Source organism: Zosterops lateralis, assembly GCF_965231275.1.
Source record: "Zosterops lateralis genome assembly, chromosome: 21".
Lineage (NCBI taxonomy): Eukaryota > Metazoa > Chordata > Aves > Passeriformes > Zosteropidae > Zosterops > Zosterops lateralis.
In genome coordinates this window covers 9,602,900-9,617,863 of record NC_139781.1, presented here as the reverse complement: position 1 = coordinate 9,617,863, position 14,964 = coordinate 9,602,900, and the positions used below count along the sequence as shown (strand labels likewise).

General features: G+C 64.1%; 1 protein-coding gene across 1 annotated transcript; it reads left to right on the top strand.

The window, feature by feature from the left end:
• Positions 1-161: 161 nt before the first annotated feature.
• On the top strand, positions 162-6,143 carry UTP14A (UTP14A small subunit processome component; the record flags this gene model as incomplete). The annotated part of the gene is given in 15 exon segments (XM_083876209.1): positions 162-206; positions 208-324; positions 564-628; positions 880-944; positions 1,039-1,181; positions 1,265-1,420; positions 2,201-2,320; positions 2,806-2,900; positions 3,017-3,140; positions 3,224-3,301; positions 3,743-4,100; positions 4,234-4,673; positions 5,028-5,215; positions 5,285-5,384; positions 5,697-6,143. Coding segments are annotated over 15 exon segments (2,541 nt in total).
• Positions 6,144-14,964: the final 8,821 nt, after the last annotated feature.

Genomic DNA, 14,964 nt, shown 5'->3' with positions numbered 1-14,964 from the left:
CGCCGGATCCCCCTGCCCGGCCAACAGGGGTGCCCTGGGAGAGCCAGAGCCGTCCCGGAGCCCCTGGGAACCCCATCCGAGGCCGGACCAGCCGTGTCCGTGTCCCGGTCCCTCCCGGGCCTCCCCCGGTCCCCGCCGGTTGTCCCGCCCGTCCCGCTGCCATGGCAACCCGCACGTCACGGCGGCACGCTTTGCGGCAGGGCGCGGGGGGCTCGGCGCGACACTCGGCGGCGCTTTGCGGCAGTACCGGCGTGCAGAGCCATGGCCGAGCAGGACCCGGCGGCGGCGGCGGCGGCGGCGAGCGGCAGCGACAGCGAGGAGGGGGTGAGCGGGGCCGGGAAGAACGCGGCGGGCTCTTGGGGCGGCCCCCGCCGATGTTTGCGGGGCTCCGGGCGCTCTCCTGGTCGGAATGGGCGCAGCGGAGGGCGGCGTGGCCTGGCCGGGGATGTCGGGCCTGGGCACCGGGCGGGCGGTGCCGTGAGGGGACCGGGGAGAGCGCGGGAACGGGAGCTGGGGCCGTGCTCTGCCGGGTCGGGTCTGTGACCGCGTGTGCCGTGTGGCAGGAGGATGGCGAGCGGCGGCACCGGCAGCTCCTGGAGGCGATCAGCGCCTTGTCCGGACGGAAACGGTGAGTGCGGGGCACGGGCGGGAACGGTGAGTGCGGGGCACGGGCAGGAACGGTGAGTGCGGGGCACGGGCAGGAACGGTGAGTGCGGGGCACGGGCGTCCCGCGTTCCGGCCCCGGGGCTCCTGCGGCGAGAGGCTGCACAGGAGGGGGGCAGTGGGGCAGTTCTCGGTCCCTGCCCTCGGCACCGGCCCCAAACCCTCCAGAGCCCCCCTGAGGAACCCCAGGAATCGTTTTCTGTCCCTCTCCCACAGGCGGAAGCTGGCGGAGCGCTCGGAGGCGAGCGGGCAGGTCTCCGAGTTCAATGTTACCTGTAAAGGTGAGGCGGGGAGCTGTGCAGGGCTCGGGGCTCACCGAGAGCCGCTCTGAGGGCTGGGACAGCTCCCTCACCTGGCAGCGCCACTCCTGTGTAGGTGCCGGGGAAAAGCTGGTTCTGTCGGAGCTGCTGCAGCCCATCCATCCCAAATCCTCGCTGGGCAGCGTCAGGAAGGAGCTGGCCAGGGTGAAACGGAAGGCGGCGGTGGAGCTGCCGCTGAGCAAAGAGGAGGCCAAGAGGGTGAGTGCAGGGGGGTCTGGGGACCCCTGTGCCCCTCCCTGATGCCACCATCACCTTTCTCTGCCCGTCCTGCTCCCCTCCAGGTGGTGAGAGAGGCCGCCTACGCCACCAGCTCGAAGGAGGTGGGGAAGTGGCAGCAGGTGGTGCTGCAGAACCGGCGGGCGGAGCAGCTGGTGTTCCCCCTGCGCCAGGACATCGCCACTGTCACCCCGCTGGAGAGGGTCACCTCGGCCTGGAAGGTGGGCACGGGGGGCTGGAGGGGCTCTGGGATCAGCTGGGGCAGATCTGGCCGTGCTGGGGGCAGTGAGGGAGGCCCAGCCTGTGGCTGGCTCTGGGCAGGTCCCCGCTGAGCTTGGGAAGGTTGGGAAGGCACTCTGTTTCTCACATGGATTAGGTGTGTAAATTCAATCTGGGACAAGCCAGGTAAGGTGTGGGCAGAGGGTTTGTAGCCTGCTCTGTCCCCTCTCCTCCTTGTATCCTCTCAGGGCCAGGCACATTGGAGTGTCCATTGGCCACAAGTGCTGAGACAGAGGGGATTGGTTTGCCAAGTCCTGCATGCCTGGGAACATTTATTACAAAAGAGGGATGTGTTTGGTTTTGAATGCAAGTTCCTGTGGGGTTTTGCTGCTGGCAGGAGGCCACTGCCATACCCAACAAACCTGTCACTCACACTCATCTGCCCAAAGGTCCATTTGTGTTTTGGAGGAACATGGCATTGTGTGGGCTGGAACTCCTGCCCCATACTCCTTGTGTGGTGCCTCCTGGTCAGCACTGCCTGGCAGCTGGGAAACCATTTCTCTGATGTGGAGGGAATTCTACCTGCCTTCACTTGGCCTTGTGGCTGGGGGAGTGCCCAAGGGCTGTGCTGTGAGACCTGTGAGTGGGGCTGTGACCACACAGTTCCCCAAGCTGGGGGACACTTCTCTGGGCCTTCCACAGACCTACCTGGGGGCTGTGAGAATGGATTTGGACTGGCCCCTGCAGTTCTCATCCTTGTGCCATGTCTGCTGTCCCAACAGGCCCGAACTCCACTGGAGCAGGAGATCTTTGGATTGCTCCACAAGACACAGCAGCCTGTCACAGACCCGCTGCTGACACCAGAGGAGGTGGCCTCGCTGCAGGCCATGAGCTTGGAGGAGGTGGGGCTTCACCCTGCTGGGCCCTGGCTCTGGGGGCCTCTTCCTTGGCCTCATCCCTCATCCCATGCTCCTCATCCCTCATCCCATGCTCCTCATCCCTCACCCCATGCTCCTGATACTCACCCCATGCTCCTGGTGCTCACCCTGTGCTCTCATCCCTCACCCCGTGCTCCCATCCCTCACCCCATTCTCCCCACCCCTCACCCTGTGCTCCTGATGCTCACCCTGTGCTCCCCATCCCTCATCCCATTCTCCCATCCCTCACCCCGTGTTCCTGGTGCTCACCCCATTCTCCCCATCCCTCACCCCATTCTCCCCACCCCTCACCCTGTACTCCCCATCCCTCACCCCAATTCTCCCCATCTCTCACCCCATTCTCCCCATCCCTCACCCCAATTCTCCCCATCTCTCACCCCATTCTCCCCATCTCTCACCCCATTCTCCCCATCCCTCACCCCATTCTCTCACCCCTCACTCCCTGCCAGGCCCTGCGCAGGAGGAAGGAGCTGCAGAAGGCCCGGGCACTCCAGTCCTACTACGAGGCCAAGGCTCGGCGAACAAAGCAGATCAAGAGCAAGAAGTGAGGCTGTGCCTGTGCTGGGCTGGGCTGGGAGGGCTGGCAGGGCAGGGCAGGGCAGGGCTGGGTCTCCCCCTCCCCTGTGTCCTGCCCAGCCCCTGAGCCCCCCCGTGCTGCAGGTACCACCGTGTGCTCAAGAAGAGCCGGAGGCGCCAGGCCCTGAAGGAGTTTGAGCAGCTGCACAAATCAGACCCCGAGGCTGCCTTGGCACGGCTGGAGGAGCTGGAGCAGCTCAGGATGCAGGTGCTGCCCTGGCTCCTCTGCCCCAACCCTCGGGGAGGGCCCTGCTCCTCGGAGAGCTCTGTGTGATGCTTCTCTTCCCCCAGGAGCGGATGAGCCTGAAGCACCAGAACAAGGGGAAGTGGGCCCGATCCAGGGCCATTATGGCTAAGTATGACCTCGAGGTGAGATGGGGCCACAGAAGGGTTTGGTGGGAAGGGACCTTAAAGCTCATCCAGTTCCACCCCCCTGCCATGGGCAAGGGACACTTTCCGCTAGACCAAGTTGCTCTAAGCCCTGGCCAACCTGGCCTTGAACATTTCTGGGGATGGGGCAGCCACAGCTTCTCTGGGCAATTTCTTCCAGAGCTCCCCAGCCTCATGGGAAGAATTTCTTCCCAATATCCCATCTATCCCTGCCTTCCATCAGTGTGCAGCCATTCTTCCTGGTTCTGTCCCTCCAAGCCACAATATAAAGTCTTTCTATCTCCCATAACCCTATTTATACATTGGAATGCCACAACAGGGTCCTCAGCACTGCCTGGGGAAGCAGGGGAGGCTGAGGTGGGCAAGGAGGGTTGGGAATGTTGTCTCTGCCTTGTGTCAGAGCCTCTCGGTGCCCCCCAGGCCCGCAAGGCCATGCAGGAGCAGCTGGCCAGGAACAAGGAGCTGATGCAGAAGGTGCGGGTGGACCCTCCCGAGGAGGAGCCGTGCGAGGTGCCCGAGGAGGACACCACAGCCTTGCCCCTGCCCACTGCGGCCAGCGGGGCTAACCCCTGGATGCTGGGCAAGCCCAGGGCTCTGGCCCTGGAGCCTGAGGCACAGGAGGGCCCAAAAGATGATACAGTGCCTGGTGCTGTGGAGAACAAGGACGAGATGGAAGAGGAGGAGGAGGAGCTGTCGGAGGAAGAAGCTCTGCTGCAAGACTTCAAGCAGAAGCGACAGGAGCGGGCAGGGAGCCCCAAGGGGCACAGTGAGGAACATGGTGAGGAGCTGGGTGGGCTGGGAGTGCTGTGGGGCTGGACAAAGGAAGGGGAATCTGGGGACAGCTTTTGGCTGTTTTCACACAGCTGTCCTTACTCTCTGCCCTGTGGAGTGACCATTTCTACCCTCAACAGGTAGAAAACAGCAACTTGTTGATGCTGATGAGACTGAGGACAGTGCTGAGCAGCCCAGGGACAGCCCAGTCCCCCCAGCCTGTGCCGAGGAGCTGGGGAACAGCCCAGTCCCCCCAGCCTGTGCTGAGGAGATGATGAGCTCAGTGCTGGAGCCGCCCCCTCAGGCCCAGGAGCAGCTCCTGCTCTCGGAGCAGCTGCGCCGTGTGCAGACCATGGAGGATGTGGAGAGCCTGGCCAAGGAGGAGCCTGTGGAAGAGCAGGAGAAGCTGGTAGCCCCAAGACCAAGGAAGCAAGCACAGCAGCAGAAGGAAGGCAGAGCTGGGGACAAACATACCAAGAAGACACCAGCAAAGAGGAAGATGATCAGCCTGGAGGCTGTGCTGGATGGGAAGCCCCATGAGATGGACTGCTCCAGCCTGCCTGTGGTCCTGGAGGAGGAGGTGAGCAGGACAGGCCTTCCCTGTGCTGCCCAGTACCCAAAACACCCATCCAGCAATACCCAAACCACAAAGTCCCAGTAACAACCCCAAACCCACTCCTGGTAACCCTAAACTCCATTCCAGTTACCCTAAACCTCCTTTCAGTAACTCCCAGTAACCCCAAACCAGTAAGTTTAAACCTCCTCCCAGTAACTAGGAACTCCAAACTAAACTCTTAAACCCCCTTACAGTAACTCCAAACCCCCTTACAGTAATGCCAAGTAACTTTTACCCCCTCCCCACTCTCCCTAGTACCCACAAACCCTCTCCCAGTGCCTCCCAGTTTGTCCCAGCCTCTCCCAATTCCTTGTGCAGGAGGGTGGCATCGAGCAGCGCGGGATGATCACGGAGGCCTTTGCTGGGGACGACGTGGTGGCCGATTTCCGCCGGGAGAAGCGCAAGGCGGAGGAGGCGGCGAAGCCGCAGCCGGTGAACCTGGTGCTGCCAGGCTGGGGCGAGTGGGGCGGCACGGGGCTCAAACCCAGCGCCAGGAAGATCAAGAGGTGAGTGGCAGAGAGCTCAGGGGGTGCAGCCAGCCCCAGTGCCCGCCCTGACCCCTCGCTCGCCCGCAGGTTCCTGATCAAACCACCACCGGCGCCCCCACGGAAGGACCGGTACCTGCCCCACGTCATCATCAGCGAGAAGCGAAACATCCACGCGGCAGCACATCAGGTGGGTGTCCATGAGAGCACCTGGGTGAGCCTTGATCCCTTCCCAAAACATCCACAGTCCCGACCTGTAATCCCTGCCCAGTGCTTGGCTTCCAGCTTAAACAGCTCGGAAGTGAGGGAGGAGGGTTGTATGGGATTACTGCCTTGGTGGTGGTGATTGTTCCAGCCCTCTTGGGCTCTGCTGGCTCTGGAAATGGAAGCAGAGTGTGACTGGGTGCTGGACGAGTGGAAAGCAGTGGGCGTTGTGGGGAGCGTGGGGTGGAAAAGCTGGGCTGGATGGCTCGGGGCCGTTACCCCTGCAGTGTCCCCACAGGTCAGCGAGCTGCCCTTCCCCTTCGAGCGGCACCAGCAGTTCGAGCAGAGCATGAGGACACCCGTGGGCTCCACGTGGAACACCCAGCGTGCCTTCCAGAAGCTGACAGCCCCTCGAGTCATCACCCGCACCGGGCACATCATCCAGCCCATCTCAGCCGAGGACATCCCTGACACAGCCCCCGGCAGCGGGGCCAGGCTTGGGGCAGAGGACATGCCCCAGAGGACACCCGTGCACAGGGGGAAGGGGGGCAAGGCACAGCCCAGGGGAGGGAAGGGGGGAAAGGCCGTGCCCAGGGGAGGGAAAGAGGGGAAAGCTGTGCCCAGGGGAGGGAAAGAGGGGAAAGCTGTGCCCGGGGGGAAAGGGGGGAAGGCACAGCCCAGGGGAGGGAAGGGGGGCAAGGCTGTGCCCAAGGGGAAGGCACAGCCCCGTCACAGAGTGCAGTAGCTCTGTGTTTGCAGCTTGAGGGCTTGAACTGGGGTGAGCAGAGGAACCAGGAGCAGCTCCTGGTTTTGTCCATTTCCTTCTACCTCTTTCTCTGCAATAAAAGCCAGGGCTGCCCTTCCTGTGCTGTCTGCACAGCAGTGTCCAAGGCGAGGCGAGGTTGGGCTCGTGCCCTCCATCCTGTCCTTGGGCTCTGTGCAGGGTCGGGTGCTTTGGCTAAGCTGAGGGTGAGAGCCTGGTCAGGAGCTCATAGTGGGGCACGTTTGGGAGCATGGTGAAGAACTGGAATAGCTGCCAACATCCTGTCCTGTGCCTTTGTCTTTTATATCCCCATTTTTGTACCTATAAAGATTTTTAAATCTTGCCCAAAGGGGCTTTCTGTCCACCTTGTCACACTGAGCCTGGCTCTGCCCACGGGCAGCCCCTTTTCTGCTGCCAACCTCCAAACCCCTGCTCTGTGCCCAGCCACCCTCGGGGTGTGCAGTGAGGTGCCTCTCAGGGCTTGGTTGGTGCATCCAGCACAAGGGGAGGGATGTGCCAGAGCCTTCGGGGCTGGGCAGGGATCCCTCCAGGCCTCTCCCCCCACTGACAACGTGGGCTGTGCTTAGCGCCGGTTGGAGAAACAGAAACAGGAGCTGGAGCTGCTGCTGATCCCAGGAAACGTGTCCCTCGTGTCAAGGACGCCTCCTCCCTCCCAGCCCGGCCCTGCAGCCGGCCCCGGGCAGGGGCTGTGTCCGGGCAGGGGCTGTTCCCGGGCAGGGGCTGTTCCCCGGGCAGGGGCTGTGTCCGGGCAGGGGCTGTTCCCCGGGCAGGGGCTGTGTCCGGGGCAGGGGCTGTTCCCGGGCAGGGGCTGTTCCCGGGCAGGGGCTGTTCCCGGGCCATCCCTCTCGCTCCCGGCTGGGTCAGAGCAGGAAAGGGGGATCCCTGTGTGGGGCGGGGGCGCAGGGACCCCCCCCGTGCCCAGTGCGGGTACCCGTGGCTGCCGGGGGCTCTGCCTGGGCTGACCTGGGGCTGGGGGCCCATCCCGCCATCCCCGGTGTCTCTGGCCCTGCAGCCCCCGGGGCGGGGGTGGGTCAGGGAGCGCCGGCCCTTCACGGGGCCACGGTTGGGCTGCTTGGGGAAAGAAAAAAAAAAAAAAAAAAAAGGAAGCGGAGCGGAGCGGAGAGCATTTCCGTGCCGTGACGCCGAGAGCCCCTGGCGGGGCCGGTGGCCCCAGCGAGCAGAGCCCGAGTCCCTGTGCCGTGAGAAACCTTTGCCCGGGGATGTCGCGAAGGGCAGGGGGGTTTTGTGTCTATTTTAGGCGAGGCGCCCTGAGCAGGGGGAGGCAGCGTCCCCTGCCAGCCCCTCCACCCGCCTGCAGCCCCCCAGAGCCCCCGGAGCCCCCCGGAGCCCCCCAGAGCCCCCCAGTCCCCTGACCGAGGCCAGGAGCTCCCCCGGCCCCGCTGTCCCTCACAGGGGCCCTCCTCCCCTGCCCTGGCCAGTGGCTCTGCCTTCCTCCTCCTCCTCCTCCCCAGGCCGGACGGTGTTTGGGCGAACACGCTGGGCTGTCCCAGCTGTGCCCACCTCCTCAGCCCGGCCCCGGGATGCTCCGGGGGTGTCACTGTCCCAGCAGAGCTGCTCGGGGCTCAGCAGGGCCCGGGGGGCTCTCCTGCTGTTCCCAGAACCCCCGCACATCTCCAGCCCCGAATCTGGCCCAGCTCACTGCAGAGGGATGGTGCTGCCGTGTGCGGTGTCACTGTGTCCCCCAGGAGGAGGGGACACTGCCCCGGGCTGTACCGGGACCTCCCCAGCCCCGTGTGATGCTCCTCTCCCTCTGCAGGGCCGGGAGGTGGGACCGAGGGCGGTGCCCAGGTGTGGATCCTGTAGGGAACCTAAATCAGCAGGTGTGACACCAACTCACACCTGGGACAGGCTGGGTCACCTGGAGCAGGCACAGGCCCCGCCCAAGGGCAGATCCCTGTGCGGGTCCCTGTGCGGATCCCTGTGCGGATCCCTGTGTGGATGGATCCCTGTGCGGGTCCCTGTGCGGGTCCCTGTGTGGATCCCTGTGCGGATCCCTGTGCGGATGGATCCCTGTCTGGATCCCTGTCTGGATCCCTGTGCGGATGGATCCCTGTGTGGATCCCTGTGCGGATGGATCCCTGTGGGGATGGATCCCTGTGCGGATCCCTGTGCGGATCCCTGTGCGGATGGATCCCTGTGTGGATCCCTGTGCGGGTCCCTGTCTGGATCCCTGTGCGGATCCCTGTGCGGATCCCTGTGTGGATGGATCCCTGTGCGGATGGATCCCTGTGCGGATCCCTGTGCGGATGGATCCCTGTGCAGATCCCTGTGTGGATCCCTGTGCGGGTCCCTGCGGGCTCCGGCAGCCTCGGTGCGGGCGATGCTCGGCGTGGGAGGGAACAGCTGTGGCCGCACATCTGGATCTGCCTCATCCCGCGAGGAGCGGCCGCGCTGGGCTGGACTGGCTGCGGCTGGGGATTCCAGTGTCCAGAGATGCTGCACAAATAAACGGGCACAGCGTTAGGATGGGCTGGGGGAGCAGGAGGGACCCCGGTACAGGGAACCAGTGACAGCCCGGCCCCTCCAGGCTCCTGCACAGCACAGGCTCCTCGGGAGCCCCCGCATCGGGCCAACAACGCGTGTCTCTGACTTCTCTGCAGAAATGAATTTACCGGGCGCAGCATCTCGGGGTTTTTCAGTTCACCCCCCACTTCTGGTCCACCGCAGGACAGGGGGAGGCCGGGGATGCCCCTGGCAGCTCCCGGGGCGGTGGGGAAGGGGAAAGAGCCTTTTGCCCGGGGGCCAGGAGGGCTCCGGGCTGGGGCGGCTCCCTGCGGGGATTTCCCGGCCTGATCTCCGCTCTCCCCGCACGGCGGGGCCGGCCGGGGGCTCCAGGTGGGCTGTGGATCCAGGAGAACCCGCACAAAGCCCCATTGTGGCCCCGGGGCGTCCCCCGAGAGGCGCGGCCGCTCTCCCTCCCTGCCTCCCTCCCTGCCTGCTCCCTCCCTCCCTCCCTGCCTGCTCCCTCCCTGCCTGCCTGCCTCCCTCCCTGCCTGCCTCCCTCCCTGCCTCCCTCCCTCCCTGCCTCCCTCCCTGCCTCCCTCCCTGCCTCCCTGCCTGCCTCCCTCCCTGCCTGCTCCCTGCCTCCCTCCCTGCCTCCCTGCCTGCTCCCTCCCTGCCTCCCTCTCTGCCTCCCTGCCTCCCTGCCTGCTCCCTCCCTGCCTGCTCCCTCCCTGCCTGCTCCCTCCCTGCCTCCCTCCCTGCCTGCCTCCCTCCCTGCCTGCTCCCTGCCTCCCTCCCTGCCTCCCTCCCTGCCTCCCTCCCTGCCTCCCTGCCTGCCTCCCTGCCTCCCTCCCTGCCTGCCTCCCTGCCTCCCTGCCCTACTTTCCGGGCCACGTCAAAGCCGGGCTCGGGCTTATGGAGCCGGAGCGGCGGCGAGGGCGGCGGGGCTGCCCCGGGGCCGGCGGAGGCTGAGCCGGGCCCGGGCGGGGGCAAAAACCAGATTTAAAATCAACAATAAAAGGCTGTTGGTCGCAGGTTTTGGGGGGGGGGAGTGTTTGAGGATTTTTGTTGTGTTTATTTTTTTTTTAATTATTTATTTATTTATTTTAATGCAGGTTATAAATAACCTGTAAAATATTTCGTCTGGACTGTCTCTGCGGCTGAAATCTCGTCCCTGTGGCTCCCCGAGCTCCCGAGGATGCGCCGGTGTGAGCGCTGGGGCCGCCCTGGGGCGGATCCCCGGGCTCCTGTCCCTCTGCCCGGTGCAAAGGGGGGTTCCCGTGTCCCCGAGCACCTCCAGCCCCCCGGGTTGGAAGCGAGGTCAGAGCAGGCCTGAGCTGCGCTCCCGGGGTGAGAGAGGAGCCGAGCATCTCCCCGGACCGGCAGAGGCTCAGCCCGACACGGGACAAACGCGGCCGGGGAGCGAGGCTGGGGTCAGACACTCAGAGCTGCCCTCCCCAGGCTCTCCCGGCCCGGGGACAGGGACAGTCCCCGCTCCCGCCCCCTCGGCCTCCATCCCGCCCCGGTCCCGCTCCTCCCGCCGCCGGTGCCCGGCACAGCCCGGCCCATCGGGCGCCGCAGCGGTTTCCGTGGAGATGCATCTCCCGAGCCGGGGGTTTCCATGGAGATGCCGGATCCAGCCCGGCACAGCCCGAGCCGGGGATGCTGCCGAGGGGCCGGAGCGGGACCCTCGCCCCGCACCGGGGGCGCTCCGGGCTGTGGGTGCCCGGGGCCCTCCGGGACTGTGCCTGTGCTGTTCTCACCGCTCCTCACAGCGGGGACAGCGCGGGGACAGCGGGACCTGCGGCTCTGAACGTCCTGCGGGAGCCTTGTCACCCCCCAGAGCGGGACCCCCTCGCTCGGGCTGTGCTGTCACATCCAGGGTCCCCAAGGGACGGCAGGTCTCTCTGTGCCTGTACCCAGCTCCTGGAGAGGAGAGGAGAGGGGGAAACCCCCGAGTCCCCCGGTGACTTTGTCTCTGCTGCCGCCCTGAGAACCCCACAGTGCCACCGCAGGGTGGGATGTCAGTGACACCAGGTGGGGAGCACAGCACTGAGCTGCTCTCCTGCACCAGGGGATCAATCAGCCCCAAACCAGCAGCATCCCAGAGCTGGGGGACACCTGGTCGAGTTCCAGAACAGCCAAGGCACCAAAACCCTCCCAGGAGGGACACGGAGGGCCCCAAAGGGCAGGGCTGAGGCCAGGCTGGAGGGTGGGCAGGGGCAGGCGTCCCCCTGGCAGGAGCTGTGTGTGCCCTGTGTGCCCTGGCCAGGGTTACAACAGCAGCTGCTGCAGGGGTGGCACCTTCCCTCCTGCAGAGCTCTGCCAAAGCCCGGGCTCCCACCACAGAGACAGGAGGAGAGGCAGGGAAATGCTCCTGGGACACACTCCTGCCCTCTCAGTGCCTGTGGGAGGTGTGGGGCTGGCTCAGCCCCATGTCCCTCCTCACCTCAGCCCCTCCATCCTCCTGCTCCACCTCTGCTCCAGCTGGATCTTCCTTGGTCACTCTTAGCCCAAGCCAGGCCATCCGGAGCCCCCATGGGCGTTTCTCAGCTGGCAGAGCAGCCTGGGGGTGCTGCCCGAGGCTGGGCATTGCTGGCCACTCCAGCCTGCAGGTCCTGGGGGCCTCAATCCCCCACAGCCTGGGCACGGCCAGCAGCACTTGCAGCGTCCCCAGGCACGGGCTGTCAAGGGCAGCACTGTGTCAGAGCCCAGCTCTTTGTCTGCTGTCATAATTAGGAGCCCCCCGTGGCTGCTGAGGCTGGACCAGGGAAGCTCAGGGCTGGGGGACAGACGCTGAAGAAGCTGCACTCTGCCATGGGAGCAAGGGCAGGCCCTGCTCCTCCCACAGCCAACTGCTCTCCAGAGCCTCCTGCTGCACTGAGAAGGGCTGGAGTGTAGCCAGGGCTCCATGGGGACACCCCTCTCACCCCTGCCGGCCCTGCAGGCTCCTCACCTGCTTCCTGGGGCTCCCCTGGCCCCCCAACCTCTGCTCACCCACTGCATCCTCCTCCCCTCCATCACTTTGCCTTGCCCTGGCTGCCAGCTCTTCCTTTGGCTCCCTTTGGTTCCTCCCTGCCTTATCCTGGTGATCCCACACTCTCACCCACCAGCAGTGCCCTCCAAGCCCAGGGCTTCTCTTGGGATGTGGAGGAGGAGGAGGAGGAGGAGGAGGGCAGCAGAGACAGTGTGTGCCCGCTGACTCCTGTCTGTGCTCACCACGGGCAACACACACTTCCCCAGCCACCCTGAAGGCCTGGCATGGATAAGGGGGAAGAGGCCAATCCCAAATTCCCTTGGATGGCCCAAGAGGGAGTCATCCAAAATCTCAACCCTTCCCCAGGCAGGAGCAGCCTTGTTTTGGCCCCAGCAGGTGGGTTCAAAATGTCAGAGCCTGAGTTCAGACCAGATCCAGCTTCTCACACAGGAGGTGGGACTGTCCCATATCCCCCCTCCTGAGCAGTGTCCCTTGGGGAGCAGGGGGGAGTGGGGCTGCACAGCAGGACAGGACAGGACAGGACAGGACAGGACAGGACAGGACAGGGCAGGACAGGGCAGGACAGGGCAGGACAGGACAGGACAGGACAGGACAGGACAGGACAGGGCAGGGCAGGACAGGACAGGACAGCAGGACAGGACAGGGCAGGACATCAGGACAGGACATCAGGACAGGACAGGACAGGACAGCAGGACAGGACAGGGCAGGACATCAGGACAGGACATCAGGACAGGACAGGACAGGACAGGACAGGACAGGGCAGGACAGGATAGGACAGGGCAGCAGGACAGGACAGGACAGGACAGGACAGGATAGGACAGGACAGGACAGGACAGGACAGGACAGGACAGGGCAGGACAGGGCAGGACAGGACAGGACAGGACAGGACAGGACAGGACAGGGCAGGACATCAGGACAGGACATCAGGACAGGACAGGACAGGACAGGACAGGACAGGACAGGACAGGATAGGACAGGGCAGCAGGACAGGACAGGACAGGACAGGACAGGACAGCAGGACAGGACAGGACAGGACAGGACAGGACAGGATAGGACAGGACAGGACAGGACAGGACAGGACAGGACAGGACAGGACAGGATAGGACAGGACAGGACAGGACAGGACAGGACAGCAGGACAGGACAGGACAGGACAGGACAGGACAGGACAGGATAGGACAGGACAGGACAGGACAGGACAGGACAGCAGGACAGGACAGGACAGGACAGGACAGGACAGGACAGGATAGGACAGGACAGGACAGGACAGGACAGGACAGCAGGCAGCAGCCTGGCCTGGCGTGTGCCCCACAGTGCTTGTGGCCTCCCTGCCATTCCCTGTCCCCAGCTGCCAGCAGGGAGGACAAGGCAGGACACTCTGACATTGTCACCTTCTCCCTGCACTGCCACCCGTGCTGCGAGTGTTTGCTGTCAGAGTGGGGACAGCCCAGGGAATGTGGGAGGACGAGGGCTGCAGTTAGAGGTGACACCTCTCCACAGGGTCACTGCTCCAGCCAAACCCAGGTGAGACCCTGGTGAGGATCCTTCTTCAGAAAAGTCCCCAAAACCCCAGTGAGAAACTTTCAGACCCTGCAGAAATGGACACCCTGTTCCTCCCAGCTGGGACACCCGTCCCCTGGGCTCCTCAGCCACAACTCCACCTTCCCAGTGGAATCTGAGGTGTGGACATGGAGGTGACATGGAGCACATGAGGCATCATCTCATCCATCCCTCTTCTTCTGCTGCCAAGAACTATAAGCCACTTTTGCTGCCCCCAGCTGCCACCCCCCTGCCAGAGGAGAAGGCTCCATGGTCCCAGTTTATCCAGAGACACCTGCCAGCCTGGCTGCTTGACCATCATCATTCCCACAAGGGCTGGGGTGTCCCCACAGCAGCCTGGCAGGAGCAGAGTGTGCCATGCCCAGCTGGATCTGTCAGCCAACACCTTCTGCTTTCTGGTCAGGGACGGGGCAGCGATGTGGATTCTGCCCCAAAAAAAAAAAAAAAAAAAAAAACAGTGGGGAGAGGAGAAATGAAAAAAGGACACAAAATGGAGCAGTAGTGACAAAAGCAGCAGCACTGCAGGCCAGGGCAGAGAGGAGTGTGCTCAGGCCCTGGTGGCCCAGGGAAGCAGAGCAGGCAGGGGACACACGGGTCAGGGGCACTTGGAGGGCTCCTGGGTGCCCCTGGACCCGTGGAGCTTGGCAGGAGCCCTGCTGCCCAGGAAGGGAGGAAATGCCGAGCTGAGGCAGCAGCTGGAGGGCCCTGGGGGATGTCCCCAGGATGGAGGGGAGGTGAAGAGCCTCCAGCTCCCCCTGCAGCACAAGGCCTGCCTTGAGTCCCTCGAGGAATTACCGATGGGGGTTCCTTATCATATTTTGGCTGTGACAGATCATTCCCATTGGCATTTCTTCAAGTCAGTCCACGACTGGGGCCCGATTAGCTCCACTCCCCGATGGAGAACGCCCCTTATTCCCCAGACTCACCCCTTTCCCTGGAACACGAGACCACAAAACTGTTCACCGCCACCTCTTAAAGTCCTTTGGTGCAAATTACACCGTCCTGAAGATTTTTAAAGGTTCTGATGAAATGGGGCAGGAGCAGTGGGTGTTGGAGGGTGGGATGGTGGGGTGCAGAGCTCCCCCAGCCAGCACCAGGCACCCCTGGGTGTGAGTCCTGCAGGGACGAGCTGAGGCAGCAGCTGCAGGACGAGGCTGTTACTCAAACTGTCTGTTTTTAGATGCACCAGGATGCAAATGAGGCAGGTCTTTATGACCCTGGGGCCGTGTGCCCATCTCGGGCTGTGCTAGCCCAGCTCTGTATCCATCACCCGACCTGAAACGCCTCTTGCAGCGCCTCCTTTACCCCCGGCCCAGCTGAGGAGGGAACAGCGGGAAAAGGTTCGGTATAACGAGGAGAAGTGGAGTGATCCCCCTGTGCAGGAAGAGCTTCCTCCCTCCCGGCCTTCCCCGCTGAGCCCTGGCTCTGTGCCTTCCCAGGGTCCGTGTTTCCCCCTGCCAGCCCTCCCCGTGTGCCCGCAATTCCCAAATCTCCTGCCCCACAGCCCCTGCCCCCTTCTGCCCTCAGCCCCTGCCCCAAACTGCCCCAAACCCCCCCACGGCCAAGAGGGGCCGGGCCATCTCCTGCCCCAGGCTGCTGTGGCCTTTTCTGCAAAAAAACAACACAGCTGGATCTCGGTGTGAGAGGTTTCCCCACTCCTCGGGCACTGCAAACGCTCCGGGCTGGGGCTGCAGGGACTGTCCGGCAGGTGACACCAGCGGGGTGTGGCCGCCACCCCAGACGTGCCATCACTGGGGGGTGG